Source organism: Ambystoma mexicanum, chromosome 6p (assembly GCF_040938575.1).
Source record: "Ambystoma mexicanum isolate Mex_15411 chromosome 6p, UKY_AmexF1_1, whole genome shotgun sequence".
NCBI classification, from domain to species: domain Eukaryota; kingdom Metazoa; phylum Chordata; class Amphibia; order Caudata; family Ambystomatidae; genus Ambystoma; species Ambystoma mexicanum.
Genome location: NC_090935.1, coordinates 292,304,547 through 292,331,831, shown reverse-complemented (window position 1 = coordinate 292,331,831; position 27,285 = coordinate 292,304,547). Strand labels below are relative to the sequence as shown.

The 27,285-nt window shown below is 46.5% G+C and overlaps 1 protein-coding gene across 4 annotated transcripts in view; it reads right to left on the bottom strand.

Annotated features, from left to right (window-relative positions):
* WDR7 (WD repeat domain 7) overlaps positions 1-27,285 on the bottom strand; it is a 2,460,073-nt gene that overhangs the window by 2,122,854 nt on the left and 309,934 nt on the right. For 2 of the 4 annotated variants that reach the window (XM_069627029.1, XM_069627030.1), the window contains exon 10: positions 515-643. The exons of the other annotated variants lie outside the window; for them this stretch is intronic. In XM_069627029.1, the coding sequence (XP_069483130.1) occupies positions 515-643 (129 nt within the window). The remainder of the gene's footprint in view (positions 1-514; positions 644-27,285) is intronic. 4 annotated transcript variants of the gene reach the window in all.

Sequence of the window (27,285 nt, the reverse complement as noted above, 5' to 3'; positions counted from 1 at the left end):
TTACCTACAAACAATGTTTAGGTGTATACAGCTAGCAGAGGTTTGTAGGGAACAAACATGCCGGCTGTATGTTTATATTGCAAAGGGAGATGGGCTACAAAAATATCTATTCTTAAAGGCTAATCAAAGTTGCTCGTCTCAGGAATAGGCTCATCTAAAACAAAGAATAAGGATTGATGAGAAAGAAGTTTGGTGACACAGCACTCTGTTTTTAGGGACTTCGTAAACTTGACCATCCTCAAGTATTGGCATCTTCTGGTATGTGCAGAATACATAGTTAAAATGGTATGAAGACAGACAGGTAGCATAACTCTCAAACATGCAATTATGTACATGCTAAACCATCATTAAACAGGAACAAAAGGTGAAGTTAGTGTTTGGACAAAATACACGAAGTGTCCAGATGTTAACTTGTCCCTTAAGATGTTGCAAAACGAGTAAATTCATCATCACACAGTATTCACAGTACCACGCCACCACACCAGGAAAGCTACTGTATTGAGTGGGGTCTTACTATTGCCTCTAGAGGCTTGGAGCAGGTCAACATCTGTGGAGTGTACAGCTCCAGCGCTTGTTCTAGGTCAGTGAAACCTTCTACAGAAGGAGCCTGGACAGCAGCTTCGACAACATTACCCTGTTCTACCTGTCACATGTTTGAAAAGAGAAACAATGGTGGGGATGATTATTGAACACAAAAAAGGCATCACAATTCATTTTTAACGCAACTTGCTAAACAATGAAAACAACAATGAAAAACATTGAAGAACAATGAAAACAATGAAACTATGGTAGCTAACCTTAATGATTCTTACTATGGGCATATGTTATGTATCCGACTACACATGCTTTGCATAAAAAACGGCTGGCAAGAGATTCTTTTTAAGACAATAAATGGCAATGTGGCCAATGCTGAAATGGTCAACGCAACCCTGAATTCCATACGGAAGATGCATTTGGGTATATGCAGATGTCCTGATCATGCTAGCTAATTATTGACCATGTGTAAAAATGCAGGGCTGTGGAAAATATTCTAGCTACATGGCAAGCCAGCCGAAATTGTAACAGGATTTTTCTTTTTTAATTAAATATTCCCTAAGGTGTTGGCCATTAAATGTGGCCATAAGCCACAAAAGAATACCCCACAAAGATTACAAACATCAATGTACCATTGTCTATAACCCTTGCTTGTATTTTGGTCAGGCAACAGCAAAGCTGCGGATAATTTGTAAACAATCAGGATGTTTTTTATAGTGTGTATTCTGGAATGGGATAATGTTAGCAGGTACTGTAAAGAAGACAGACACAAATGATCACAATTCAAGGATTTTTATTGAAATTCAATGGGTTGGTTGATCGCCTACATCTAAGGATGGGAGCAAGCTATGACCATCAAATAATAATAACGCAGTCCTAATAGAGTCTTTGTCAAAATAAAAGGGCCTGTACTAACAAACCTAATGCCAATCCTTACTTCTAAATACAAATGGTGAGGGACAACAATGTATGAAACAGAAATATGTTTAAGAAATGATATGTAAGGATAGTTGAGCAGTTGGCTTCCCTTCCCCACATTTTCAGCATGAGATAAGGCGGCACGCTCAAGCTTCGCACACACTCTGGCTTCTCTGCCACAAGGATATAGTTCAAAGCATAGCTATCAGGGCCTTATGGTTGGGGGCGTGGCTTGGACGGCCATGTAAAGGGTCGCACTCTGGAGGAGCTCCGTTGATCCTGTTCTGATCCTGATGGAAAGGTGCGTCCACGGGGGCCGGCCGACGCTGGAAATCGATGTCCAGGTGTGGGAATGCCACCACTACACCCGCTGAAAGTTTGTGATGTCTAGGAGACCCGGGAACCGAAATAAATGCGATTGACTGGGATGAGCCCTGAGTAGGCGGACAAGACAAAATGGCGGCGACACTTTGCGAACACCGAGGACCGTGAAGTCAGCGTCGCGATCACGAGTGCAGGACCCACGGGTCCCTTCGCTTGGGGACTAGTGCACGTGAGCACCGCCTAGGATGCACGGTGGCCCGGCGAGCTGGAGGGCCGAACGGATGTAGCTGTGACGACGGAACCGTGGGCCCGGGAGCTGGGGTGCTTGGGCGTGTTGGATGCCCCATGGTGTGGTGGGCCAGGCTTTGCGTATTGAGTGGCGTGATTCCCCTTCGGTGCCTGGCGGGACGGGCCCCCGCCCGACTCATACAACAGTATGACCACGAGAGGTGTGAAACCCAAGGCCAAACAGCCCACGATGGAGGCTTACGCCAGGTCCCCCTCAGGGGCGGAAGGAGGCAAGAACAAAGAGACCCCCGTGACGGTCGCAGAGTCGCCGGGCACGATACAGGAGGTGCTGGCGGCGATTGCGGACTTAAAAGTGTCATGGGAGACCAAGTTGGGCCTTGCTATGAAAGGGCTGCAAGAAGGCTTAAACCTTAAGATCGGTGCCGTCCAGGAGGAGGTGAATCTGCTAAGACTGGATGTGAGGGCGATCTCGGAGCGCACGGGGACCATTGAGAAGGAGACGGCCACGAACACGGCAGACTGCGCTGCTCATAAGAGGGAACTACACGCCCTTGTGCAACGGGTGGGCAACCTGGAGGACAGAGCGGAGCAGGCGGAGGGACGTGCCAGGCGCAACAATATTCGCATTGTGGGCCTACCTGAAGGAACGGAAGGACCAGACCCCACGGAATTTGTGGAATCCATGCTTTTGCAGGAGATTACCGGCGGGGTGCTGACCCAGGGGTTTGCAGTCGAGAGGGCGCATAGGGCCCTAACCAGAAGGCCGCCTCCTGGGGCCCCCCCCCGCGGCCGGTGATCGCGAAAATTCTGAACTACCGAGATCGCGAAAAGATTCTTGAATTCTTTTGAAAAGGGGGAACGATTGACAGAGGATCGGCCAAGATCACGGCCTACCCTGACTACACGCTACAAGTACAGCGGAGTCGGATGCACTTCGGGGCGGTGAAAAGGAGACTGCGTGAAGCTGGCCATCGCTACATTCTACTCTACCCGGCCAAATTGAAAGTTTTTTACAGAAGCAGATCCCTGTTCTTTGAGACACCGACTGAAGCAATGGACTGGCTGGACGCGCTGGGCAGTCCTCAAGAACCGGGCATCCAGGCGGAGACTACGGAAGATAAGTAGCTTACGGCTGGGACGCCTAGGGCAATGGGACCGAGACATTGGGACTTGAATATAGTCATTTATACGGCATATGGTGCGTGTGATGTGGTGCTGACTGGCTGGCCCATTGGGCGTGCCTACCCGTGGTTACTTGGTTGGGAGCTCAGAGAGGCTTCCTTTGTCCCCAGTAGTAACATATCTAGTTAGTTAGGTCGCTGTTAGATCGGCGACGCCCCGCGGGGTCCTACTCCTTGAATACGGGATAAGACCAGACGCGGGTGGGCCTGAGATCCAGGGATGGAGCTGGGCTTTTGTTGGGGTGGGATGGGTTGTTTGCTGTGGTGTGTAGTTGGGAAACAGGGAGGGGGGATGGGGATCAAGGACAGAAGAGCCGGCGGAGAGTTAGACCAAGGGAGCATTGTGGGGAGGGCGGGGCTGAGTATTGACCGAACTGATGGCATCGGATAATCTTCGCATAGCTACCTGGAATGTCCGAGGCCTCAATAGCTACCTCAAGCGGAACAAGGTAATGCTATACCTGAAGAGGATGCGGATAGATATAGCCCTGCTACAAGAGACCACCTCACTAGGGAGAAATTGGAGGTGGTCAAGAGGAAGTGGAAGGGCAATGTGGTGGGTGACACGTACTCGGCGTATGCTAGAGGGGTTATCACCTGGGTGGCGCCGCACGTGCCGTTCCGGGTGCTTGACTCGATAGTGGACCCGGAGGGTAGAATGGTGGCGATAACAGGAATCCTGGAGAACAGGGAAGTACACATCCTAAACCTGTATGCCCCCAATCATGATACTGCAGCCTACTTTAGATCCCTCTATGGCAAACTAGGCCCCCTGGTAGGGGGTGCGATGGTGTGGGGTGGGGACTTCAACTGCGTCTTGGATCCCAAAATTGACCGGTCCGCTGATACCAAAGGGAAAATGTCGCCGGCGGCCAAGGCGCTCGGGACATTGCTGGGAGACCTGGGACTGGTAGATGTGTGGAGGAAACTCCACCCCACAGATAGGCAGTATTCGCACTATGCGGCGCCATACGATTCATACACGAGATTGGATTATGTGTTTGGAACTGCCGAGATAGCAGGTGAAATAGTGGGGGCAGAATACAAGGCCCGAGTATTGTCGGACCATTCGCCCCTGGTGGTAGAGTGGCGACACCAACCCCCTAGGCCTCGGGTCCCCACATGGAGGCTTCGGTCGGAGGCACTGCAGGATGAGGGATTCCGGGAGGACCTGAGAGTTGCCATCGGGGAATACTTTGAGATAAACACGGGTAGCGTGCGCTCGGTGGGAACTCTGTGGGAGGCCTTTAAGGTAGTGGTGCGCGGAGTGGCCATCTCTAAATCCAAAGGACTTCAAGGGGGTATCGAGAGGGAGCTTCAGGACACCGAAAGGGAACTGGAGAGCCTAGCTCGTCTCGAGAACGCCACTCAGGAGGACAAGACTAGGGCGAGGGACCTTCAGGTGGCGTGCAGTGCTCTTTGGGATCGACTATGCAGATTGAACCATAGGAAATACACCGAGAGGCTGCACGCGGGGGGCGACAAGCCAGGCAGACTGCTGGCCTGGCTGTACAAGAGCGAGTCCCCCTGGGTGGTTATTCATGAGATCTGTGGTGAGGACGGTTGTCTTCGCAACACTCAGGACGGGGTGAACGAGGAATTCCTCAGGTTCTACAAACGTTTGTATGAGGACACTGGGGAGGACAGGAGTCAGGACATCCTGAACACACTCGAAGACATTGGTCTGCCCATCCTAGACGACCTGGAGCGGGAGGAACTGGACGCCCCCATCACTTCAGACGAGCTGGAGGTGGTGATCCGGGGCCTCCCCACGTGTAAGGCACCTGGAACGGATGGACTGCCTAGTGAGTTTTACAAGGTGTACGTGCAGGAGCTGCTCCAGCCACTGCTGGCCTTGTTTAACGAGGCATACGAACAGGGAGAACTCCCGTTGTCCCTCCGTGAGGCCATGATTGTCCCATTACTGAAACCAGGCAAGCCGGCTGTTGAGTGTGGATCTTATAGACCTCTGTCCATGCTAAACCAGGACAGCAAAATACTCACGGCGGTGCTGGCCAACAGGTTGAAGAAGGTGATCGGCAAGCTGATCCACCCGGATCAAACGGGATATGTCCCAGGCAGGAATATCACTGATAACCATAGGAGGCTGCACCATGTTATCGACCATACTAAGGACGACATGGGCGAGATGGCGGTAGTGTCGCTGGATGCGGTCAAGGCCTTCGATTCAGTGAGATGGCCTTGGCTGAAAGCGGCCCTGCAGGGATACGGCATGGGCCCTGGGTATATCAGATGGGTCCAGTTGTTATATAGCAGCCCGGTGGCGAGGGTCAAGACAGGGGCCACAGTCTCGGATGCCTGGCAACTCAGCAGGGGGACCAGGCAGGGATGCCCTTGGTCACCCATGTTATATATACTCGCGCTGGAGCCGCTGGCGATATGCCTGCGGCAACAATACGGAGAGGTGGGCATTAACACCACCAGCGGCAGTCACTTAATATCTCTGTATGCGGACGATATGCTGCTTTACTTGCGCTACCCGGAGGAGAACCTGCAGTACGTACTGGAGGTACTGGATCATTACGCTGTCCTCTCGGGCATATCAGTGAACCCCGGGAAGTCTAGCCTGTTCCCACTGGGCGGGTACAGGGACGTCCCGCTGGAGAGGCTGCCTGTGTTGCCAATACCATGGCGGACCGACACGTTTTGGTACCTGGGGGTAAATATTTACCACCGGACTGAGGAGGTACACAGGCATAACACAGAGAGAGCCATAGAGGGGGTCAGGAACAGCATGGCGTTCTGGGTCCAGATTGCCCCTGTCCATGATGGGGAGGGCGGCTCTGCTGAAAATGGTGGTCCTTCCCAGACGCCTGCATTTCTTCGTGAACGTCCCGTATTTGATCCCTAAGAGCCTATTTGTGCGACTTCTTAGTATGTGTAGGGGCTTCGTGTGGGGTAACTCCAGGAATAGGGTGGCCCTGTGGAAGCTCCAGAACCCGCACGAGAAGGGGGGCATAGGCTTGCCCAACTTCGAACTATATTATTTGGCAGGGCAGCTGTTGTATGTGGCCAGGTGGTTGTCTGATGAAGATTCGGCGGAATCTAGGTTGCTGCAGGAGGATGCGGCCCCATACTTCCTGAGAGAGGTGGTGTGGCTACAAAGGAATAAACTGACGGGAAGAGGGCGGCTATTGAGGTTGGGATGGGAGGTCTGGCACAGAACGTGGAAATTGATGGGGGAGTCAGAACCGTTATCTCGGCAGGTCCCGCTGGTGGCCCTGTGCGAAAACGACTCCCAACTGTTTCAGCCTGTCCGTAGGCACTGGGAGCCGGTGGGCCTGGCCACGCTCGGGGACATATGGCAGGAGGGGGAGGCGTTGGACTTCCAAAAGTTGCAGGATGAGACGGGGGTGCATAGAGGCCAGTGCATCACCTATGCCAGGCTAGTGAAACGAGTAAGAGAGAGATAGCCGGTGACGGCACTGGCAGATGACCCTGATGCCACCCTTGAAACTATGTATGATGTCTCAGAGGGCGGGCATGAAATATCACGGATATACAAACTCCTTAGAGCGCAGGCTGGGAAAGAGTTGCTCCAACTGAGGCATGAATGGGAGGAGGAGATGGGTGGACTCATGACGGAGGGTCAGTGGAAGAGGGTCCTGGGGTATCATAAAAAGGTGTCCCGAAATGCACGGCTCCAACAACTCCAGTTCTACATTACTCACAGAGCCTACCTGACTCCCCAGAAGATCGCACGGTTTGGAGGCTCGATCACTCAAAAATGTCCCAGGTGTGGGGAGGTGGACGCAGGGTTGCTACATATGTTTTGGGCCTGCCCGGAAGTGTATAGATTTTGGGAGGAGGTCAAGATGAAGCTCGCAGGTGGGGGAGTGATGTTGGACGTGAGATCGGCCTGGTCGTGTATGCTTGGGATCTTCTCCAGGCCCAGACACTTTAGGCACCTGAGCAAGATGAGGGACCTGGCATATGTTCTGGCCAAACGCAGGATTGCCATGAACTGGAAATCGGCCAGCAGGCCGAGAGTGGAACTGTGGTGGGCGGACCTCGTGAGGTGGGCGGAGGCGGAATCCGTGGTATGGTTTGAAGCGGTCACTAGAGGGGGCGAGGCGGAGATAGGGCCCTTGCTGGCCTGGCGACAATTGGTGGCCTCTATGTCCAACCCACAACAGGGTTTGGACGAATCTGAGAATTCGGATGACGGGCATACGGACAATGCTCCACCTGACGGTGCCCCGATTGAGGATACAAGGGAGCCAGCTCTGGCTTGATGGGGGTGGGGGGAGTTTTTTCGTAATTTCTTTTGTGTTTCTGTAAGTAATTAACGGTTGTATTGTGTTGTGTGTTGTTTGGTTTTTTAAAATATAAAATCAATAAAATATTTAAAAAAAAAAAAAAAATCAGGGCCTTATGTGCCAAAGTCTCTTTCCAAATAAAAGTCTCTTATTACAGAGGGCCTGACATAACAAATGTTAAGGATTTCAATCAAGCAATACACCCGGCATGTAATGCGCCAATGAAATACTTATTTATTGTGTCTATAGGTTCAATATTCTGAGTGCTATACCAATCATATCACACCCTTCTCAAAATACCCCCCAGGTCACAAAGGACCAGGAATCAGGCTGGTTGGTAAAGGTAAATATTTATTTATTTAAAATTCAAATCAAACACAAATTAATATATGGGGCAGCAATCACCAATGTGGTGACAAAACAATTCAGAAAGTAAGTAAGGCAACTGAATTCACCTATAGCAATACAGAAGGTAAAACACAGGGAAAAGAACAGTTTTGGCTTGTGAAAAGATAGCGCTTAGGTTACGATTTCCCCCTGCAAAGTTCTTAATTCACACATGAGCAATTCTACACAGATGTAAGTAAGCAGCAGGTATTCAGGAATGAAAAACAGAATACAGTGTTTGAATATAATCTTCCCTCCCCGAACAAGAGAGGAAAAAGTTTTCGGGAAATTTACACTTTTTAAAAAGACAGTTGAAAATGGCTGAGAAAAACAATGAAAAGTGTGCAAAATTCCTTAAATTGATATAAATTCCTACGGTAGCAACACTACAAAGGTCCTAACGAACATAAGCGATTAGAATCAGAATGTGAGTATGGAAATACTTTGAATGGGGAAAGACATGCGAAAACTTTTGCAAAATTGCCAATTCCCATCTAAATTTCACTATGCGATTTTTAATATAAATGGGTCAAATATACTGTTTCGCAGTGCGAAGAAGTTATGCACGTTTGAAGGAGAGGTGTTTTTGAAAATAAAGGCGCGAAAATGAAAACAGAAATCAGTTTTTACAATGACAATTATGCTCTAAACTAGGGTATTCAGGCTGGTTACCAGTTTGAAACACGGTAAGCTCCAGAGTGGTCCAGGGAAACCAACCCCAGCACCTCTGTGTCAGCCTTGGAGGACTCAGTCGGATTACCCATGGGATGATTTTAAGGGTTTGGGATTTCACAAGACAAAAGGATTTTAAGAAATTATTACTAGCAGAAGAAATCAAAGAAAGGTTTCAAGACTGGTGTGACACTATTACAAGTTCTTTAGTTAAAGAGAGGATGGGTTATAGATTGGAATAGGACAAGGCAAATATACTATGGGTTACTATGATTCTTGTTGATACTTACAGTCCACTGTAAATGAAGATTGGACCGTCAGATTCTGGTCATCACGGATCAGGTCTACAGACAGCAGGGCACCTCTGGCAGAATTGGATCAGCTGGGCGGTTCTGGTTAATTGGACTGGCCCCTCTGGACACTGTAAATTAGCGGGATGGCGAGTTTCAGCAGGCAAGCATAAATGACAGCAAGCCAAACTGGATCGGAATTATTTTGCTGATGTTTTTTGGGATGGTTTCAGGATTTGGGCCTAGCTGAAAAGAGTTCAGCAAACGCTGATTGCCTTGGTTTTGCAAAGTAGTCTGGATCAGGACAAGATGAAGACTTCTGGAACAGGGCGTCATGAGGAAATAAGCGGGGGGGTGTGTGTGCGTGTGCGTGCGTGTTTTGAGGTTCCCTTATTTATCATGCCAAGTGACATCACTAGGTTTATGGTAGGCGCAGACTTACAAACCACACCCACACTGCTGGTCTAGGTCAAAGGCACATGCTTTTTTTTCTGGTTGGCAGACAGAAAGGGCTGTCACATTTATGATGTGCCTTGGGAAACTCCCACAGTGATTTGGACCAAAAATTAACTTTCCCACAAATACACATTTATATACTTATGCCCTCTAATAAAATTGGACACATGCATTACATATGTTATGGGTTACATTGAACTCCTACGTCAGTGAGAGCTGGCTTTGTTTTTCTGTGGAATTTTGTCAATTTTAATCATAAAGATTTGGCCTAACACTTCCTAATTCGGTACATATCTGTGCAATCACCCATAGGACACAGGTATACAATTGTACATATCCAGCATTAATAGTTTGGCGCAATTACTGTTTCTTTATAACTTTTTTTCCTTATGTAGTACCAGGTTCAATCCCATCTTCAAAGAAAGAGCATACAATTAGATTTACAACCACCAACTTTTAGATTTATCCTCCGTCATATGGCAAAGTTAAAGGTTTTTGAAGCTTAATTACAAATAGGCATTTAATCACCAAAAGTTCTTAGCTTTTTTTAAACTTTTCTTTCAACTGGCAACAGCCGGCAAATTCCTTTGATCAGGGTGGGGGTCCTCTTTCTTGAAAGGGAAGTTTTCTGCCCCTCTCCAGTGGGGATGAATGTTCCAGCCTGCCATTGTCCTTTCTTGAGCCACAGACGAAAGTCTGATGAGGTCCTTTGTTCTGAGTATGCAAAACCTCCAGCACCAATTAAGCCTTTCCTGCCAGCAGTGAGGTGTCACCCTTTCCCAGGCTGCGGCTGTCAAGCAGAATTGTAATTAACTCCAAACTGGGTTTTAACTTTAAGTTTTACCTACATCTTTCATTAAAACATATAAATCGAACACAGTTTATATGTGGATTTTGACATTCGAAATCCTTAATCATTCTGAAACAATCAAACCTTTAAACCAAAATATGCTTTTAAACAGGCGATTTTACACTTTCTTTAGGGAAAAGCACCTTAAAATGAGTACTTTTAAATTCAATTTTCTCTTGCAGCACACATTTTATTCAGCATTATTTCTGTCCTTGAGTGCTGTGATTTGTTTGCAGTCTGTATGCATGTATCCAGCCTTTGCTTGTAGTTCTCTCTGCACAGCTGAAATTGTTAAATGTAATTTTTTGCCGCATTTTTCCTGTGGAACTGAAAACAAACGTTGCTGGGCTGCCTTTTTCATGAAATACATTTCTTAGCTGCTGTCAGTCAGTGAGGCCAGGCTCCTCTGAGCCACCTGGATGATCTGTAATTTCAGAAACCTTTTAATTTCAATGATTCGCTGGAAAATAAAATGGATCTAGCACCAAAACAGCACTTTGAAGGTTGCAAAGCTACATTTTAAAAGGCATTTTCGGTTTTTAGCCCACCTGTGCTGTTTCGCTCCATGTTGAATGTGGCAAAGCCCACTGGCATGCTGTTGCAGTGAGGATTCGGTTTGCACCCCCAACTTTCACTGTGTGTGGCAGGGGTACAGCCTTTCCTTGGTTGTGACCCAAACACAGTTTTGCAGATTCTGGCACGCATAGGGTCAGCACATCAATTTCGGGCGGTTTCTTTCACCGTTTGTGAAGTAATGCAGTGGGGCACATTGGAATAGGTTAAAATATCCCACACAAAACAAGCACAAAAGTTCCTTTCTTATCAGGATTTTCACAATCACAAGTTCTCGGGTCCACTGTTCACCATGGGTCTCCCTCCTTCAGGCTCGGACCCCTTTTTAACATAATAAATCATCTAATCTCAATTTCTAAACTTTCCTCTTGTATCAAAAATTGAAGACTTTCGATTGTGCTACGGATTGTGCTTAAACCGTTGCAGGACCATTTTGATTCACTTAATTTCTCATTCTCATCTTACTTTTGCTTCTGCCACTTCTTGGCTGGATACCTCACAGACCCCTTTGATTGAGCACACTCACGGTGCCGGGCCACTTTGTTACTGGTATTGTATCTTTCTCTGTTAAAGTTCAAACATCCATCTGCAATTAAGCTTTCCATGTATCTTTCATCACACGCGTTACCAATCTTCGTTCTTGCGTTCTTTATACAATGTTGTCGCTTGCAACCTTGAGTTCAACACAGACAGTCTTGCATCGGTCTCCCCAACTCACCCGCTGTGTTGATCTCTCTGGTGCTGCTTTCATCTTGGAGCCAAGGACGGTACCACGGTGGCTGCTGCTCCTCCCTGACCCAGTCAGCCAGGCAAGAGGGCCCCTGGGTATCTTGTCCGTTGGTGATAATGTGGGGAAAGGAGGCCAATGGCCTGGACATCCTGACATCATTTTTGAACACTTCTTTATTTTGTCATCAACACTATCCCCCACACTATTCATATTTAGAGGTCGAGATTGGCAATAGGTTTATTAGTATAGGCCCTTTTATTTTGACAAGAAACCACTAGGCCTGCATTATTATTTGATGGTCGTAGCTTGCTCCCATCTGTAGTTTTAGGATTAGATGGGCGTTTTTCAAACCGGTTTTAAAGTCAATAAATATCCTTGAAGTGTGATCACTTGTGTCTGTCGTCTTACTGTTGATACCATGGTTTCCTTACACTGGCCACGTAAGAGAAGCATCCCTCCAGAAAATCAGTGACGACGTTGCGACATTAGTCGCACACCCTTAGACTAAGTGGATAGACATTTCTGAGTGTGCTCAACTGAACGAGTAAATAAAGACCTAGGCAAGCACCTCAAGTCTATGTTTTCAACCACACCTGAGACCTAGTGACTGTAGTACTGTGGCTAAGAGCATGAAAGAGGAGGACAGCCTGAATACAATAAGCAGTTGATACAAATGCACTTGGCAGGGGCAGAAACCACATTGTTGATACATAGTACTTGTGTTCATTATTCATACAAACTTTTTTCCACTGCTGGGTGTTAAGTCCTCCCTTTTCCCGATCACTCTCTATAGCAGTGCGGCAAAATGAGGGGGGAAAGGGAGCAATGATGCAGCAAGTGGAATGCTTCTCTACTACATGCTCACTTTCGATAAAAGGCATCCAAAGGACTCGGGCTGTTTGGAGCTGCTGCTAACGTAGGAAGTCCTGATCTCACCTGCCGTAATTCTTTGGATAGTCACTCCCTTCACATAAAACCATTCACATCCAACCTTGTTGGGGAAGCCCTCAGGCAGGCAAAGGACTCCGGCTGTTCGGAGCTTTGCAGGAGAAAGCTCCTGTAAGACTTTGGCCAAGCGTAAGCAGCTGCTGGAGGTATCCAACTGTGCGAAAGCCTTTGCTTACATCATCTACTGTTTTTTTGTTGGAAAATCCTAGCGGGACTGAGTGTTTGGGGAGCGACGGTCTTGAAATTCAGTATAAGAAGAATACAAGGCAGAGGATTTGGGCGTTCTTTTCGACTGTACACGTCAAGTTAAACAGCTCCCAAACATCATTTTAGCAAATTAGGTGAGACCCGAAGCCAGGGTCAATTAAACCCATTTGCGATCATTGACTCAGCCACTACAATAGTGGCTCCAAGAGGGATTGGCCCTGAGAAACTTACAAATGACACATGATTGGACTTGAAAGTGCATTTAATGAATCCACCAGTTATGCTAACATCTGGTACCCACGATATTTCCGACATGTGGGAGATCTCTGCATCTGCGCACGTTCCTTTGGCACAACGGAAAATATTATTGGTAAAAAGGAGAATTCCACGAGCAGATCCTTTTCCCAATTGATTAATCCAGTGAACCCTAGTGGGCCCTCGGGAGAAGTTTACTCTCTCATTAGCAAAATTAATCATTTTTTAGGATCATCTGGCACCCGTTAGTCTGGACCCGTGGGGGAGGGAATCTGCAGCGCACAATACAGCTGCCCTGTCTAATGGTGGAAAAGCTACATCCGTGTGCCCATTTATTGAAGGCTCAGAATTTGTGTTGCAGCTACCTGCTGCTGTTCAAGCTTCCCCTGGGTCGGCTATAATGGTGGGGGATATTGGCCATGAATTTGTGACTTTTGATCCCCTAACTGCATCACAAACTTGAATTCTCCAGTCTCTGCAACTCCTGCTGCTCTGCCCCCCCCCCCTCAATTACTGTCAGCCGGAGGGTAATCACAATATCCTCTGACAATCTTGCACCTTGCTGTACGGGAAATATATTGCATTTCAAGATGCCCGATTCGGGGTGAGATCTCATGTCCCACCAAGCCCACTAAGAGGACATTTTGCTTACAGGGGCCCTCTAGAGGGCCATTGCTGGGTGAAGCCATCTCAGAGCTAGAAACTAGGGGTTGTGCGGAAAAGGGGACACAGTCTTCACCACTGGGGGTAGCCAGCAATTCTTTGTCACATAATGGCCCACCTGATCCTTTACTCTCCTGTGAACAAGTCTGATGGAGGGGGTCCAAAGCCCACTGTAGCACTGTGCTAGTTGACATTTTGAATCTCAAGAACTTAGTTTCATTGTTGATAGAAGCAGTTGCAAAGGATGCGCTTAAAGGATAGTTCCGGGACTTTTTTTTTATTGTCCCTACGGGTCGGCCATGTGTTTGTAAGCATAAATCGGTAGATCGTAGGAAACTTTCCTATGGACCTTACCCGACTTTTCGCCCATTATCGCACTCGAAATCAGCCTCCATTTTGTGATAATCCTATCATTCCGCCGCATCGACCTGGCTCACCTGCCTTTGCGGCACTAAATCAAATCCCCCGCCCCTGAAACAGACTTTATCAAAACATTCATATTCCCCGCCTCTATCCGTGACGTGACTGAGCTGCGTAGGCAAACGCGCCCAGGCGTCTTCTACGCGACTCCACACAGACCCCGGAAATCAACACAGATCAGCTCACAATACAGCGCACCACAATTCGGAATATGAAACTGTACTTTGAAATCAAACCGCAAGATTGTAAATGTGGTAAAGTACATTTATTTGACATCAAATGTTTAGAGAATATTCAGCGATTTGCATTTTTATTTGCTCATGTTCCAAAAAGTTCGTATTGAGGAACGCGATGGTCCTTTGCTGTACACAGGGTCTTAGAGCATCTCACAATACAGCACCACAATTCGGAATGTGAAACCGTGGTTTAAAGCAAACGGCAAGATTGTACATTTTGCAAAGTACGTTTATTGGACATCAAATGTTTAGAGAATATTCAGCGATTTGCATTTTTCTTTGCTCTCGATCCAAATTAGTTCGTCTTGAGGGAAGCGATGTTCGTGTGCAGTACACAGGGTGTTGGTTTACGATAAAAATAAGCTCTTCGGTCGCACTGATAATCGCATGGCTGTTCCAACAACGAGGCACTAGGCCACCACAACGGTAGGTATGTTGCATCTAACCGTTAGTACCGCGTAAGGGCATACTTGTACTTGGCGATCGTCCCATAAAATGGTCAGGGTGGTAACGTTGTTCACGCGGAGAAGCAACTGCGGCTGTAGAAGCCGTCCGCCGGTGTCTGGTACTCGTGACACAGACAGTAGTGAATGATGTACCTAAAAACATAAAAAATGAAATTAGTCTCACCATCAGATCCTTATTAAAATTATTCATTTCATAGCGAGGACAGCGCTACTGGGTGTACACAAGTGTTTAAAGGCGTGGTGAGGCATGGAGGGGGGGGGAGTGGAGTACAAGGTAAGTAGCATAAAATAATAAATAAATAGGGCCAGCTGGTGGCAAGTGCAAGGTAAGTGCAGAACAAGTGCTGGGAAGGGGGGGCTGTAGGATACTGAGACAGTCCCCCAGTGCAGGGGTTGACAGGGAGGCAGTGCAGGTGGAGAGTGGAAGGGCCCAGGACCGAGGTCGCAGACAGTGGACCAGTTGTAGCAGGGGAGAGGGAGAGAGAAAGCAGAAGCAAAGAGGAAGGTTTTGAGGTGCTTCAGTAAAAGCAGATGTTTCTCCTCAAGATAGTGCGCGGTAGAAAACAATATGCCACATAGAACGAACAAGTACAACTGAACCCGTCTTTAAAGCCACTGTATAGTAATGACATTGCGGTATAAACTCATCAAAAGTTACTTACATTATATTTGCATTTTCCATTGTGTCTCTGTGTAGGGCAGACCCGAAACACCACTCCTTCTTTGCCGACGTTACTTCTTCTAATGAACGTGGCTCATCGTTTCGTTTCTGAAATTTTATTCATTATCTTTTCTTAGTCTTTCAGGATGGTCCCGGCCTGTCAAGGTCAAATCACAATAGAACCTTATATTGGGTCGTGGGCCGTTCCGCCACCCGAGCAAAACATCAAAGCAGCTGACCTTCACTTTGAGCGAGCACACATTTCTAGTTAGCTGCAGTTAGTGTAAGGGCATCTTGTCTGCGTGCCTTTTTTTTTATTGTCCCTATGGGTCGGCCATGTGTTTGTAATACGGAAACATTCTATAATTTTTGTAAAAATGATTTATATTACTGTTTGGTTTAATTGCAATGGGCCTGCAACATGAGGAGACTCGAGAGAACAGACAATCAAATTACAATCATTTAAACCGTGATGTGTATTTCTCAATGAGCTCTGCTTTAGGTGGACATGGAACAGAGGCAATGTTGGGTGGCAATGCAGTTGTCCCCTGCATAGGTTCGTTCACCACTCCATGTATGTGCCTATCGAGGACATCTACGATAAGTCTCTCAATAAACTCATATTGCATATCCTCAAACACTGGTTTGATCACCCATTGTTTACTTCTTTTAGTGAAGGCCTTATTGTAGCGAAGCGTCCCTAAAGTTCCGGTCGTCCTACTTTGTTGACGGCCAACATTATGGTTATGTGCCAAGACCGCTAGAAGAGTCCGATTTATCATGCCTTCCATGCCAAAATGCAATCTTTTGGGCCTGTACTTTAGGCACATATTGTGGAACACCTCCAAATCTCCTGTGTGGCAGAATTCCGTGAGTCCCCTCAAATCTCTTGTTATAGTTTTATCAAATACAATCTTTTCAATGGCCTTGTGAGTGGGTGATGAAGGAATCAACCACTTCTTCTTCCGTGCCTCCTCTGTGGACAAATGGCCATGTTCACATTTGTGGAAATGCTCATTTGTCGACCATCGATGTACGTTGCTACAGTGCAACATTACTGACCGCCATTTTTCCAGTAGAATTTCCAACGACCCTTCACATGTTTTTGAGCTCCACCAAAGATGGTTGCTGATTGACTTGGACCACTGTGAAATACCTTGCATATCTTTTTTTTTTCCTGCAGCCGACAATTTTTTATTGATTGTTTTTGCAAGATGCCATACGTCAAATTGGTGATTTATATTTTTGTACTCTTCTCTCATTGTCTTGGCAATTGAAACGTGTCTGTCCGTGGCTATCAGGTCGATCACCATTCCCCGCGATTGTAGTTCTTGCAATGATGCTACAAAGCCAACTTTCTCCATGGCCACTGAGGATGTACTTTGTGACACCTGCACGACCACCGAACTCACAATTTTCTTACTTTCCATGTCCTGAAAGTGGTAGGTGCAGTACTTGGCTGAAAATCCTGGGCTGTCGCACTGTCCATCACCGGCTAGCCTGAAGCGTTTGCCCGCGAATGTACTTTCCATTGACATTTTTTCCATTCTCCAAGCTTCGCTGATGGCTGGAAATAGATAATCGGTTTGGTATTTGTAGAACTGACTTTTCGCAATGAAATGGATTCCCACAAACTGAAAGAAATACTGTAACTTTTTAAAACTTGAACCACTAAAAAGTGCGGCCGCTGCACAAAGTAGATTGCCTGCTGGCAGTTGCCCCAGCATGGGTTGTGCAGACCATGCGAACGGATGATATTGTGTACAGGTGGCATGTATTTTAAGGTTAGTGCCTCGAATTGCACGAGTCACATTAATCAATGGCTCCCCACATACTTCCCCACCAACCCAATGCCCACATTTCATCATCATAATAATATCCATCAAACAGCTATCGAATACAATGAATTTGGCCTCTTTCCTTATACTGTCACTCTGCATCCCAGCTGGTTCGGCCTGTAACGTTGAGGACATGTCACTCGCATGAAAGGTACAATCTCTGATATCGTCTTCCGCTATGCTGAGTGATATTGATGGTGTTTCATTGTCGTCCACTTCATTCTCTTCCATTGCAACATCTGTTCCTTGTCCGGAGATGGGAGAAAAAAACAATGTCTTCAACTTTCGCGCGCTCTTATTTTTTGCGGGTGTGGATTCTGTGAATTGATCTACGACTGCATCCAAACTACCAGGAGGACATTCACTATCAATGGCTGGTGGTGGTATAGCTCCGTTGTCAATCACTTCATATTCTTCCCATTGGCACGATGCATCTCCAGTCTCAAGTCCCTGCCAAAAGGTTTGACAAGCAACATCTCTCGTTCGCTTCACTGTCTGTGTAGATCTAGTTCTTACACCCACTCGCAACTAGAGGACAGATTAGAAAAGGGATGTTCAGTTTAAACAAAACTTACAGTATTGAACTATTGACAGTGAAAGACAACATAATATAGTGAACAGGACACTAACCTTCTTTTGCTTTCTTTTCTTTGAAACTTTCTTTCCTCGAACTTCAACATCTGGACGCTGTTGCTCCGACTCGTGTGTGCATGTCTCCACTTCCTCTCGCGCTGCAACGACTATATTTTCATGATAAGCACATCCATCACTCACTGAGGCTCCATCGACTCCCTGAAACATAGAACTTTCATTAGTATGTATAATAATATTGAAAACACAAAATGTACTTGGGGACCAATACCCATACGTACATCTCAATAGCAAAACACGAATGAACGCATTGTGTAGAACATTCAAACGACAATAGTTCACGCATTGTTGATCTAGTTAGATTGAACTGTCAAGATCCATACCTCGGGCTCCGCATAGACTTCCATTGATGATATTATTGAAGATGACGCTTCAGCAACTCCCTGAAACACAGTAATTGCATTAGTATGGTTTTCTATTTTGTTTAAAAGAACATAAACTTTCTGCAGGCGTCAACGGCTCATCTAAATAGACCTGCACAAATGATCAGTTGTCTAAAATAAATAATGGATATCTAAATATGATTCGATTTGCTCCATCGTTGGAAGTGTCACCACCCAGAGATCTGCATCAACTACTAGGGGTGATGTTCTTGTTGAAGAAGCTCCGTCAGCTCCCTGAAACATAGTACTTGCGTTAATAAAGAAGGAAGTATAGCGGATGTAATCACGTCATTTGATCTCGCATGATTGATCTGTCAGTATCCATACCTCGAAATGCATAAGAACATCAAGGGATGCTGTAACTGCGGTGCACACTTCTGCAAGCTGTTGCGCCGACCCGTAACTGCATGCTCCCCCTTCTTCTTGGACTAATGCTCCATCGACTCCCTGAAACATAGGACTTTCATTAGTAATGAACACAATATTGAAAAAAGAAGACACATAGGAGGGCGACGACAGAAGGACATACCAATGGCTAAAAACGAAAGAAACATTGTGTGTAACAATCACGCTACAAGAATGCAAGATCTGATGATCTCCATCGATGGAACTGTCCGGAAACGTACCTCGAGCATCTGAGTGACATCTACGGTTGTCGTCAATGCGTTGGACTCCTCAGCATCTCCCTGAAAGACAGTACTTGCATTATTTTGGATAACAATAATTATAACTGAAAACAAAGACTAGAGGACGAGTACTGTGGTGTACCATTAGGTAAAATAATTACACGATCAATTAAAACTATTGATTTACATGCCTAAAACAAGTCAGTGTCAGAATAGCTAAGTAAGATTACCCGATAGGCGCTTGAAGTGGCTGATGACTGCAATAACGACACGGATGGAGAATCTTCCGCCTTCATATTGAGTGGATACATAAATGGGGAAATTATTGTTAGCTAATGCTACACACTACCGCAATGCAGAGAGATAAATACGTAAACTTGACTCACCAGTGGAGGGATGTGGACGAATAGAGTGGGAATAGCGGTTGAGAGCAATTTTCGCCTCGCTCGCGGTGTTTTCTTCTTTATTAGCAATGATGTGGAGTACATGTCTGGGCTAAAGTGCCTGCTGCAGATGCGGTATCGATCACCCCTCTTGTCCGCAAAGACTTCTAGGACTCTACTTTCTATCTCAGAGGATGGATATCCGCAATATCGGACCCATTCTCTTATCTGATCTATTGTCTTAGGGAAAACATGCATTATAGTACCTTCAGATTTGTTATGGGTCTTCGAAGGGCAACCGCCAATGGAACAGGCAGGCATTATGGAAAGTTCTGAAAAGTAAAGATCAACAATTCTCTATGAATACCAATGTGTTAAAACATTAAATGACACATAAAAGGTTCAATGCAAGGTCCGTTTTGGTTCTTGGAACTATACACGTTATTCACATGCGGATAAGTATTTCAATAACTTTCAAAAAATAGAAAAAGTAATTTGACTAAACTCAGAACATGTGACTAGTTCCTTGCATGTACTGTCGTGAACGAAAAGAAAACATGGATGCAATTTGATGACTACTAGCAAATAGATATAAATTAAAAAATTGGACGCAAAATGATTATGGTACATGGACTTACCTTGACGAACAAACAGTTAGATGCAGGGATCAGAGTAGTTTCTTGTCGTAGAACAGGGAGCAGTTCACAGGTTGCAAACTGACGAGTTTGCTCAAAGTGGTCACGGAAGTTCACAGAGACGAAGAACAGATAACCAGCACCTTCACGGGTTGACTAGCAAAGCGCAAAGAAGTTCTCATTAGAAATATGAAGTGGGTTATAAAGAATTCGAAACAGGGGTGTGTTTGTGAATGAATGACGTGTATATGTCGTGGCATTATGCGGTCTGCAGTGGGCCGTCCAGCGTGAGGGGGGATGCTTGGCAGGAGACACAGGGTCTGGAGGTAGACATGGGAACAACAAACCCATGCTCTATAGACCACTTTGAAGTGTACATGGTCTTTGGCACCTCTTGGCCTTTATCGCTCCCTGACAGCTCCACTTGCCAGCAGCGCAAGTACCCCGGTGCGAACTGCCTTTGATAGGGCGGGGGGTGGATCGGGGCGGTGGTCGTGCAGACAAGACACAGGAAGACTCGTGAATGGAGACACACTTATGTGGATTGCAGGGGGCCGTCCAGCGTGAGGGGGGATGCTTGGCAGGAGACACGGGGTCTGGAGGTAGACATGGGAACAACAACCCATGCTCTATAGACCACTTTGAAGTGTACATGGTCTTTGGCACCTCTTGGCCTTTATCGCTCCCTGACAGCTCCACTTGCCAGCAGCGCAAGTACCCCGGTGCGAACTGCCTTTGATAGGGCGGGGGGTGGATCGGGGCGGTGGTCGTGCAGACAAGACACAGGAAGACTCGTGAATGGAGACACACTTATGTGGATTGCAGGGGGCCGTCCAGCGTGAGGGGGGATGCTTGGCAGGAGACACGGGGTCTGGAGGTAGACATGGGAACAACAACCCATGCTCTATAGACCACTTTGAAGTGTACATGGTCTTTGGCACCTCTTGGCCTTTATCGCTCCCTGACAGCTCCACTTGCCAGCACAAGTACCCCGGTGCGAACTGCCTTTGATAGGGCGGGGGGGTGGATCGGGGCGGTGGTCGTGCAGACAAGACCCGTTTGCCGCAGGGCCTCACCAAGGAGAGGCCATCTAACTGAATGTAAGAGGATGGCTGCAGGATCTACTACATGGAAGGCAGGGGGGTGAGTTTATAAATACCTCACCCTCCCAGGAGAATATACACTAGATTCATTTAAAAAATCAAAACAACCATTGTTAAAATATATGTTGGGCTTTATTTTAGATTTTAATTAAACATAAATAATAAACATTACACATTGTAAAGTTGAGGTTGCAGCACATCGAGGGAAAATCCGCGGTATTGTCCACTGTCACTGGGGAAATGTTGTCTAATGGCAAGCACCGCACAGGCAGGTATTACTCTCCGAACGCGGTGTCCGAGCCTCCCGTGAAGCCACCAAGTGAAGCAACGATAGGCCACCAGCCTGTACCACCTGTGAAAAAAAAAGATGCAAACTGTATTAAACTGACCAAACTTTCTTATCAATGTCGATTCAGGTAACACATGTCATTTTTCTTAGAAAAAAATTATATCTAGAAAATGCACTATATGGAACAAATTTACATGCGTTTGAATGATATGTAAATGTAATTTTATATGTGGGAGACGACCATGAAATAGTGGTGGCATCACTGACATCACAAACAGAGTATACTTACTCGTTACTCGGATTACGCGGACGAACAGTGCCACGAAGTTCGTGCATAAGCACCATCATCATCCTCAACACTGTCCGTGAGAGGCAGGCTTCCCTGAACTCTGGCAGCTCGGTGATGCATTGCGGACTTTGCTCGCCTTCCTGCAGACTTTGCTCGCTTTCCGAAATGTAGGCCAAGCACCCGGAATTTTCACGGCAGCAGCAGTTCTCCTCCTCAGTTGGCATTAGCTCGCACCGATTGCACGTGCACCAGGTGGAGACGCCGTCCATGCGACATGGTCCAGGCTCTTCATCCGTTGACTGGTCCTCCCAACTGCCGTCCGAATCCCCATCGTTTTCGCGTGCTTGCCTTTCCAGTAGTTCCTCCTCGGTGTACTCGGGCTCGTACATATACGGCATTATTGTGGCCATTGTGCGGTAAAGATAGTAAAATAATTTACAGAGATGGTACAGGTGTTCACACGGGCTACAAGCGGCGAAGGTAGCTGACCAGAGCACTGAAACGAGTCACAGAATACTCAAAGTAACACAGAGAGAGGAATGGAATCGAAAATCTGCTGCTGTATGTTGTGAAACGGTCTGTTTATACTTATTGGGGAAAGAGGCGTCCTGCCATTTCCATGGCAACACGTCAATAGCTGAGGCGCAGCGATTGTTGACACGAGACGTGCTTGAAATGGGCAGTACGCGTCTGCTGATGTCAGGCTCAGGGGCGGGGGATTTGATTTAGTGCCGCAAAGGCAGGTGAGCCAGGTCGATGCGGCGGAATGATAGGATTATCACAAAATGGAGGCTGATTTCGAGTGCGATAATGGGCGAAAAGTCGGGTAAGGTCCATAGGAAAGTTTCCTACGATCTACCGATTTATGCTTACAAACACATGGCCGACCCGTAGGGACAATAAAAAAAAAGTCCCGGAACTATCCTTTAAGGGGGGGGGGGGCACAGAATGGTAAACTGAATGAAAGGAAGGTCTTTGATGCACCCCTGGAAGTTGGCACACCTACATTCGTTAAAAAGTCTTCATCATCACTAGTGCCACTCAGGGTCACAGGGGGCTTACTAATGAGACTGTAGCAAGTACCGATTCAGTAATTGCCTCAACTGGTGGCAAGGCACTGCTTAAAACAGATTTAAACAAATGTGATCTCAGCGGGAATACTCATTGTTCTGCTTCATCCTTACTGTCACAGCGTCCTGGCCCTAAAGTAGTCAGTATCCAGGGCAAATACTATGCTAGGTTAGGCAATGAGTAGGACGGGCTGCCCCACTTCTGTGTTAATTGCCAATAATAGCATGCCAACAGCATCTTGGGCAGGGGGGTTGTTATATCTTCACAAGATCGTAAAACAGACCACAAACTGCCACAAGCCCGATGAATTCACTGGATCCGTGTAGTGAGGGGTTGTGTATATGTATAACTCGGGAGCAAATTACATGCTACACCAGGATTCATCATCAAGGAGACAATGAACTTGATTCTATCAGAATTGACTTTAGAACCCGGGGCTAGTCAAGGTCCTTTTAAATGTCAACATGAGATATCATCCATGGAATCATCCAAAATGACAGCGTTTGTTAGACCGAATGGGTGATTTGGCCGAATTTCAGCTGTTCAAAAATTCGGAACGGCTGAAAATTTCGACCAAATCACCCATGCGGTGCTAAGGGTTGCGGGTGGTGTCACTATACTGTGAGCCCCCGCCCCCCAAAAAAAAAAAAAAAAAAGGAAAGGACCGGACCCCTCAGCGCTGGTACCCGATCACGGAAGTGAAAGCGAACAGGCGTCACAGGGACACTGCACGTCAGCAGCCGCAAGGTAAGTAGGGTGGTGGGGGTGTGGGTTTGGGCAAAGTTGGAAATGTTCAGGGGAGAAAAGACTGAAGGTTATTTCTGAAAAATAAACTACCTCGAACATTTGGATCTCGGGCTTTCAACCCATTTCCATCATTCATTACCAAATAGCTTAACAGAGTTAAGCTCTTTGCCCTGTGTATTAAGTTGCAGCGGACTGTGCCCTCGGGTGAAAACAGGCCCTTATCCCTCAACCCAGATTCATAACATATATGGTTCATTAACAGCATCAGGTTATTATTGTGCTCTATTATGAGCAGCTGTAGCCTTTTATCTTGCCATTTATGTGATTCAACTGAGCGCTATTTAGGCTATCCCTAATTTAACGTTGCATCTAATTTGATTGGCTATTCCTGTGAAATTTTTTTGTGATGTCTTATTTGTATTATATTTTATGTGCAACTTTGATGGCTTAATGCCAAATAAAGTTATAATGAATGATACAAGCAAAACAAAAGATGTGATGGCTGGAATGTTTCGAATAAATCACAACCTCTGGCATTGCTCTGGCAACCCTCCAGACCATCGTTCTTCGTCTGCTAAGCCATTACAAAAAGGGTGAAGACTACATGCAAATCAGGCTTTGTGCCACCCCGGAAGAGGAAGTCCAGCCCGAACTGCTGGGTTACATCTTTTCTGCACGAGACCACAAGCATCCCCAGACATGTTTCGGCCTCATTGGGCATCAATGAGGAGTAGCCTGGGTCTCTCTCTCGGCCCAGCAGGAACGGGACCCACGCCTGGGCATTGCACTTTCGAAACAAGTTGTATCACAACCTTGTGAGGTTATAGGCTGCAGGTTTTCAGAAGAACTTCAGCCATCTACCCAGTTAATCAATGCAACTATGAGAGAAATTAACCAGGAACTATAATTTATTGGTGCAAGAATATACACAATGAGAAGGCCATCGAAGAGTTGGAATAGAATATAGAAGAGGCAGATGACCGCCTTGTAGAAAGCCAATCAGCATGGGACCTAGGGCTTGCATGTATCCAGATCTGGAAAATCGCCACAGATGCAAAAACATGTGTCAAAAAGGACTGGTGGAGGAAACAGGAGAGTCTAACATTGTGACATGAATGTAACCGCTATTGGCACATACAGATCCTGAATCCCAGAAAGCTAGCATTCTGCTGGTTAGGGTACACAGGTATATTCCACTTAGAACTGATGTAAGTGTCTCCCCGAGGGACATAGTCATGAAGTTGCATGCTGTGAGGAATCAGAGGATATCCTCACACCTTGCCCTGACAATGCCTCCACCCAGGTGACATGGGAAAATCTGAAGCAACTAGATCCTGACCCTGTGGTGGATGTGCGAGAGAGGACTACCTGAGAGAGGAGGTGAGGTACCTTTGGTGAGACACAGTATCCCCCTTTTCTCTTTCATAATTAGCCTTCCCTTTCCTAAGCCTTTGCAGGCTATTGTCATTCCCCATCCCCATTTTCTCACCGAGTCACCTACTAACATCCACCAGTTAAGTACTGGGCCCATTGGCCTGTGCGGGAGTTAATAGCTTAGCTACAGCCTTCCAAACTCATAAGGCCATATGGAACCACCTGTTGGTGTTAAGCCAACGCTTCCAAAAAAGGGGATCCTAGATAGACTCTAGATGGTGCACGTTATTTGCCCGATTGGCTCAAATATAGAGTACCCATATTTGGGCATTCTGTCATAACGTGTATAAGTGATTCCCTCTTTGTTTTATTACAGCAGATATGACAGAATCTGTCCCGTTCGCTCAGTAACAGCGAAGGACCCATGACACTCAAGCCGGGCATGCGATTTATGCGCAACAGAAGGATAAATCGTTGCAGGTCTGCAGAAGGGCATTTGTCCAAATATGGCTGGGCCTTCTGGTATGTTTAGAACACGTCAGGCACAAAGGAAAAACTTTTTAGTGTACTTAAGTGGGAGAAGTTTCCATTCCAGTCCCACAGCTCCAAACGTTTTACTAATGAATACCTAAGATCAAGGAAATAATCCCCCCCCCCAATTGGGAGTCCACCCTATGCCTTTAAAGAGGACTTTCATATTCCTAATGAAGCTAGACTTTGCTTCGAGCCTGCTCTCGGCATTGCCTAAGCTCTGACGCAAAGGGTTGGTGGGCCCACTGAACATTTGAATGTACATAGTTGCTCTTTTTTTTCAGGAAAATGGCCTTAAGGGACATTATCCCAGGTTTTAGGCGCAGTATCGCCATGGGGACATAATTAGGCAGTCCCAAAAGCTGTATGCACCTTATATCAGTCCATAAGTTGCCAAAACAACATCTTTGGTCTCGCTTTCTTCATGGATAACGATTCTTTCTAACTTTAGAATTTTTTTGCTTGTCCGGTGACTATCTGAACCTAAAATGTAAGGATGGGAGCAAGCCACAACCATCCAATAATAATAATAACAGTCGAAATAAAAGGGCCCATGCTAATATGCTATTCTACCTATTGCCAATCCTTATTTCTAAATACAAAATGGTGTGGGACAGTAGTATATGCAAAAAAGAAAAAGTGTTCAAGAACCAATATGTAAAGACATTTGAGCAGTTAGCCACCCTTCCCCATGCTTTCAGCACGGGACAAGACAGCATGCTCGAGCCTCGTGCATACTCTTGGCTTCCTCAGCACACACCACTCTGGGAAAGTCTTTAAGAAACAAAAAGGATTCTCAAAAGAAACTTCTCTTTTCAAAACACAGGCTTCCTCCGCCTTGAAACAAAGTTCACTTTGTTTGTCAAAACGCAGACATCCTTTGTGAGAATAAAGGCTTCCGCCGCCTTGAAACAGAAGTTCACTTCACTTGTCAAAACACACAGTATTACCTTCTTTCCCAGTGCTGGTACTTGTAGTTCCTTTTGTTACTCGTACCGTTCAATATCTCAGTATCAGGACCTTCTGTGCCAAAGTCTCTTTGCCATGCAAAGTCTTGCTACAGAGGGTCCGATGTAACAAATAAAACAAACGTTGCTTTCCTTTTTCAAAATTCTCACATTCATAAGTTCACGATTGGTCTCCCTCCTTCGGGCTCGGACCATGGATCCCCCTCTTCCGGGCTCAGATCCCCTTTTGACACCAGAATCAAAGACTTTTGACTGTGCGCAGTATTTAGCTTGACCCATCGCAGGACCACTTCGATTTACAATTCTTTACAACTCTACCTTTCACTTCTGCTACTTCTCAGCTGGATACCTTAGACCTTTGATTGGGCACACATGCGGTGCAGGACCACTCTGTCTCACAGCTTTGCACTACAAGTCCCAGAATGCACATTCAAAGTTTTGTTCCCACTTTGCCAGGTACAGGCACTTTTAGGATTTACAGAAAGTTCTTGACACAACAGGTGTGTGAAACATGAAGGTGTCTCACCTGCTAGTCCTCGGGAATCTGTCAACCAGGTGGCCATGACACAGCCATCGCTTTTGGATCCAGTTCCTGGGGGTGGACCAGTACGGGAGGATCTCCTGGATGAGAGGTCTTTGGGGAGTGGAAGTGGGACACCGGATGGTGAGACGTGGTATCCCCTTCCCTGTAACACCTTTTCCCCATCCTCCCAGGTAGGATACCTAGGAACTCACCCCCTCCCTTTCCAGGCGCAAACACTTTCTCACAGACAGATACCGTGACCAACAACGGACTAACACCAGAGCCGTACACCCGGCATGTCCCAATACAATGGTCAGAGAAGGTCAGGCAATTATGGATCATTACACACACCTGACCTCCATCACACTTCTCCACACAGATAAAAGGCGGAGCACGAAAGCACACCGAGAAAAGCAAAGCACACAAGGAAACAGCAGTTCCAAGATGGCAGTTTAATAAGAGGAGAAAGATGCCGAAACTGGAGAGGGTTGCAAGGAGGGAACTGCCCCGGACCTTTAAAGACTGTTACTTTTGCAAACCTTGGAAAGTAAGAAACCGAAGACTAGGAACTAA